We start from the raw sequence: 5,423 nt of genomic DNA, 5'->3' as shown, positions 1-5,423 counted from the left end.
TCCATACACCTTCAATAGAATCATTTGGATGATTTCAGCCCTGGAATTGCCCATCTCTAATGAACTAAAGGTAAAATTTAACTTGAAAAATACCACGTCATGACAACACAAGGTGGAACGGACCATTTTGAAGATGTAGACAGACTAATAATGGTTTTAATAAATGCGTGAATGAAACAAAACACAACTCCAGGTATGTTTTTGAGGAGGTAAAAACATTATAACATGGCCTAAAGCTCACAAGAGTAATATAGGACCTTTAAGCCATTTAGAGCTTTTATTTCACTCCTCACTGTTTCCTTCAAAGGGCTAAACATTTATACAATTTTATAAACTGTAACAATCTAGTACAAAGGTCTTAAAAAGCTTAAAAAGCACATTATTTTTAACCAATTCGAAGAAACCCCTTGTAGATGAAAGTCAGATGCTTTACCCCTCCTGATGCACCTGTCCCGGTATGAGCGGCTCACACTCGCACAGCAGGGGGTTAGCAGGGGTGTAAGGCGTAATGGTGTCCAGGGAGATCTCCAGGTCGTCCTCTAGCTGGAGGTTAGCCGGCAGCAGCAGCAGTCTGTTATGTTCACGCGAGCAGTTCGAAATCACAGACTCCTCATCGAACCTTGCCCCCAAATCCTCCAAGCAGTCCTCCCCCTCGATGTTGATGACGTGTGGTAGCTGCTGTTGGACCGTCTGGGAGGGCACCAGGGTCTCTTTGTGCAAGGTGGTATCGTGGTGGTATGAAACTAGCTCGTTGCTAAAGTTCACCGCTTCCACTGCATTGTTGGAGCAAATCCGGTTGCAGCCCAGAATGGTGGTGAATGCTCTTCGGAAGTCCGCGTTGAAGGCGTAGATGACGGGGTTGAGGGAGGAATTAGCCCAGCCGAACCAGACAAAAACAGAAAAAGTGGTGTCGCTAACGCACGGTGGATCGCAGAATGGCACGGTGCAGTTAAGGACGAAGAACGGTAACCAGCAGAACACGAACACGCCCATGATGATCGAAAGCGTCTTGAGGACCTTGGTCTCCTTCTTAAATGAGGACTTGAGCGATGCTTCGTCGTGGGGCCGGTGGTGCGGTTGTTGGGCGTGGTTGAGCCGGAGGTCCTGGGTCTGCTGGTGCTGCGCCTGCCCCGCCGCCCGCTCCAGCGAGGTGATGCGTCGTATCTGCGTCTGGGCGATGCGGTAGATGCGGGTGTAGGTGGCCACCATAATGAGCACGGGGATGTAGAAGCTGATAAGGGAGGATGAGATGGCGTAGGTGCGGTTGAGGTTAGCCACGCAGCTCTGTACTCCGCCTCCACTGCTGTTCACACTGTGGGACAGAAAAGTAAAGGGTCTAAATTACATGTTTTCACACAGAACAGTACCAAGAACTAAGTGTATACCAGTGATCATTCAGCCTGAGGAAACATCTAGTCCCTCTGCTCATGTTCACACAGCAACAGTGGCTGGGTCTAACTGGCTTTAACACAGAATAATACATGCAGAATACACATGCAGACATCAGGCTCTGCTTTGAAACCTTACACTTTCATTCAGCCCTTTGTTTAAAACCCATCACTGTTCACTCTATGAAAAAGTAGGTTAGCCATCGCTGTCAAAAGAGAACCAACATGTATGAAATGTATTTGTAAGGGACTATGACAAAAGAGTGACTCAATATCTGACTTGTTTGTTGAACTTTGATACAGGAAATTTTAATACAAGATCTCATGATTGTCTATGTCTAAAAACTGGCCGCACTAGAACTAAATGGGAAAAAATCTTGTAGTTCGTTTGCGTCACACAAACTGAATACATTTCAAGGACATGCAAAACTGTATAGATTGGTGCCACTAATGCACTTTAATAGTCTAGTGGTAAACATTTATACTCACTATGTTGCTGTTTTAAATGGACCTATGCACATTTTTGTTGCATTTGTATTTTAACAGCACATTCATGAGAGTCTGAATACTCTCATTGGGCTCTTCCTGTATAAAAAAAACTAAATTAAATTAAATATTTGAACTGATACACTCCACCTCTTCATAGTGGCATTTCACTGTAGTAAGCAGTTACAATTACATCCTTTTAATGTTGAAAAATTTTTGTACAGATTTTTTTTAACCCTATGTGTGTAGATCAGGGTCAACCTCTGCATTTGACCCGTCCTTTAATGCTGCTGGGGCGACCTGCCAGGAGCAGTGGGAGGCGCAGTGCAGCACCTGTGGACCCATCTCCAGATCTTGAGTTGGAGGATTTGACCTACTGAGCATGTTTTGTGTTGACAGGAGAATTTTATTTGATGGTCACCAGTTACGTTCAGAACAGTGGGCGGGGATAGGGGGTAGGTGACAACAGGAATTTTGTGACCACCTGTGTCTCAGATGCAGGACAATACAGGATTATTCAAACATGCACAAGCCTATTTTAATTAAACTATTACTAAACCAGTGATGAGGGCGTACCCTTATCACATGGTTAAACGCTCAAAAAAGTTGATTTACATAATATGCCCCCTGCTCTATGGGTGCACTGTGTCATTTTCTAGTGGACAGTTCATCACCTGCTTGTCTCCATGGAAATGTTCTTGCTTTGTCTAAAATGCTCCACAGTATTACACTTGTCTAGCGGCTCGTTAGCGTTCCATCTGAGAAGTTACACAGTGCACCTTTAAGTATTTTTATTACATCAGCAGCATGTTTATGTAATATGTTATTTATAATTGTAATTACTAGTTCATGTGTATATTATGGAGCTGTTGTGTCCAAGTCTTTTTTCTTGTGAATCAGTAAAGTTTATCTAATGATGAAAATATTGTCCAACAAAGGCAGTTTTTTTATAAGTAGCTTACGTCATCACAATGTTTCCTAACCCAAGGCCTCATCTGTATCACCCCCTCATATGGGGGAGGGGCTCACTGGGTATTCTCAAAGAAGAGGATCAAACTACACAGTATTATAAAGAAGAGGAACACTTTTGAATTCTCACTAATACAACACAGTTTGTTTATTTGTCCGGAGCAGTTGCAGAATAAGAAAAGGGGCACGTGACCACTGTTACAGACAGATACACTACTGTTAATCACAGAGAGAGTCTCATCTCATGTTCAGGTTTGTTTTAGTGAATAAAACTAAAGATGAACAGGTGAACATGAACATTTTGCCCAAATCATGTGATCAGTTAGAGTGTGTTTTGTTTCTCAAATACAATCATGAGTGAGAGGTCACACACTGTCCGCACCTGTAGCTGAGGCTGTAGTTGTCCCTCAGTTGGACCTCGTGCTCCAGCTGCTCCCGGACCTCCTGGTGCCAGTTGAGTTGCACGGGGATGAAGGAGATGAGGATGGACAGGGTCCAGGCCACCCCGACCATGACGAAGGCCACGCGGTGGGTCATCTTGCGCTCGTACTTGAAGGGGCTCGCGATGGCCCAGTAGCGGTCCACGCTGATGATGCACAGGTTGAGGATGGAGGCGGTGGAGCACATGATGTCAAAGGCGATCCACACTCCACAGAAGCGCCCGAACAGCCACGTGCCCGTCACCTCTGTGATGGCCTCCCACGGCATCACCAGCACGGCCACGAACAGGTCCGACACGGCCAGAGAGATCACGAAGAAGTTAGTGACTTTGGAGCGGAGGTGACGGAACTTGACAACGGCCGCGCACACCAGAGTGTTCCCCAGGAGCGTGGACACGATCAGCAGGAAGAGCACGCAGCCCACGAGCACGCGCAGCCCGCCGCTTCCCGCCGCGTCCTCCTCGTCCTCCTCCTCCGCTGCTCCGTCCAGCTCCGAGAACACGCGGCTCAAGTTAGTCCAAAGAGACGAGTTCTCCATTCCACCGAACCAAACGCACCGGGCCAAACGCACCAGACCAAACACACAGGGAGAACCACTACTGTAATGAGCCCTGAAAAAGCGCTACACACAGAGGCGCGGAGAGTTTTACACAGTCATGGAAATCTCTGTGATCCAAACAGACCGGCGCGCGCTCAGCACATTTTACGCACGGACATAAATCCTGTCCAAAGGTGACTCCAGACTCTTGACTCCAAACTCCTGACTCCACAGCTCCGAGTCCGTCCGTGTGTGCGCGTGTCCCTGTGTGACTCACGCGCTCATCTCTCGTGCTGTGACGCTGCTGTGGTCAGATGCGCGTGCTCGTCAGCCCGCGCGCGGAGAGGTAATAACTGCTTCCATCAGCTCCCTCTCCTCTCTCGCCTCTCTCTGCTCTCCTCCTCTTCTCTCTTCTTATCCTTTCGCCTCCTCTCTTTCTTCTTCTCCCTATATCCTCCCTCTTCTCTTTCTCTTTTCCCTGCAGTATATTGATTCTTTCTCATCTCTGCTCTCCACTTCTCCTCTCTGTCCTTTTGGCTCCTATCTTTTCTCTTTTCCCCTCTCTTTCTCCTCTTTCTCCCATCTTCTTTTCTCTCCTCTCCTCCCTCTCTCTGCCCCCCCTCCTCTTTTTCCATCTTCCCTCTCCTCCCTCCTCTCTCTCATCCCTCTAGTATATGCTATCCTCCTTTCTTCTCTATCCTATCTGCTCCTCTCTCTCCTCTTCTCGCATATCTCCTCTCTTTCCTCTCCTCCCTTTTCTCTCTCATCTTTTCCCCTCTTTCAACTTCTCCCTCCTCTTGCTCTCCCCTCTCTTATATCTGCTACCCCCTCTCTTCTCTCCTTTCCTCCCTCTCTCTGCTCCTCTCCTTCCTCTCGCTCCTCTCCCCTCTTTTCTCTCTCCTCTTTCCTCTTTTCCTTTTCCCTTCTCTTTTTCCTCTTGACTCTCCTCCTGTCCTCTTTCTTCTCCTCCTCTCTCTTTCTCTGCTCCTCTCTCTCCTCTTCCCCCCTCTTATCTCTCTCTCCTCTTTCTCCCCTCTCCTCCCTCTCTTGTATCCCACTTCTCCCTCTCTTCTCCCTGTCCTCTACTCCCCTCTTCTCTCCCCTTTCCCTGCAGTGTATTGATCCTCTCTCATATCGGCTCTCCTCTTGTCCTTTTTCCTCTCTTATCTCTCTTTCTCTGCTCCTCTCTCTCCTCTTCTTCTCTTTCCTCTCCTATCTCTCTTTCTCTGCTCCTCTCTCCTCTTCTTCTCTTTCCTCTCCTATCTCTCTTTCTCTGATCCCCTCTCTCCTCTTCTCTTCTCTCCTCCCTCTCTTTGCTCCTATCTCCTTTCCTCTCCTCTCTCTTCCCTCCTTTCCTCCCTCTCTCTGCTCCTTTCCATCCTCTCTCCCCTCTTCTATCTTTCCTCTTTTCCTTCTCCCTCCTCTTTCTCCTCTCGACTCTCCTCCTGTCCTCTTTCTTCTTTCTTTCTCTGCTCCTCTCTCCTCTTCTCCCCTCTTCTCTCTCTCCTCTTTCTCCCCTCTCCTCCCTCTCTTGTGTCTGTCTCCTCCCTCTCTTCTCCTTCTCCTTTACTCCCCTCCCTCTCCCTCCTCTGTCTCCTCTCC

At 47.7% G+C, this 5,423-nt stretch overlaps 1 protein-coding gene across 1 annotated transcript; it reads right to left on the bottom strand.

The window, feature by feature from the left end:
- Positions 1–429: 429 nt before the first annotated feature.
- LOC117382898 (D(1)-like dopamine receptor) lies at positions 430–3,821 on the bottom strand. Its single transcript, XM_033980139.1, has 2 exons — positions 3,226–3,821; positions 430–1,312 (listed from the first exon to the last, which is right to left on the bottom strand). Exons 1-2 carry the CDS (start codon positions 3,819–3,821, stop codon positions 430–432), a joined length of 1,479 nt encoding a protein of 492 aa, XP_033836030.1.
- Between the last annotated feature and the right edge of the window lie 1,602 nt (positions 3,822–5,423).

Source organism: Periophthalmus magnuspinnatus, chromosome 15 (assembly GCF_009829125.3).
Source record: "Periophthalmus magnuspinnatus isolate fPerMag1 chromosome 15, fPerMag1.2.pri, whole genome shotgun sequence".
In the NCBI taxonomy this organism is placed as follows: Eukaryota; Metazoa; Chordata; class Actinopteri; order Gobiiformes; family Gobiidae; genus Periophthalmus; species Periophthalmus magnuspinnatus.
This window is presented reverse-complemented; position numbering and strand designations above follow the sequence as displayed.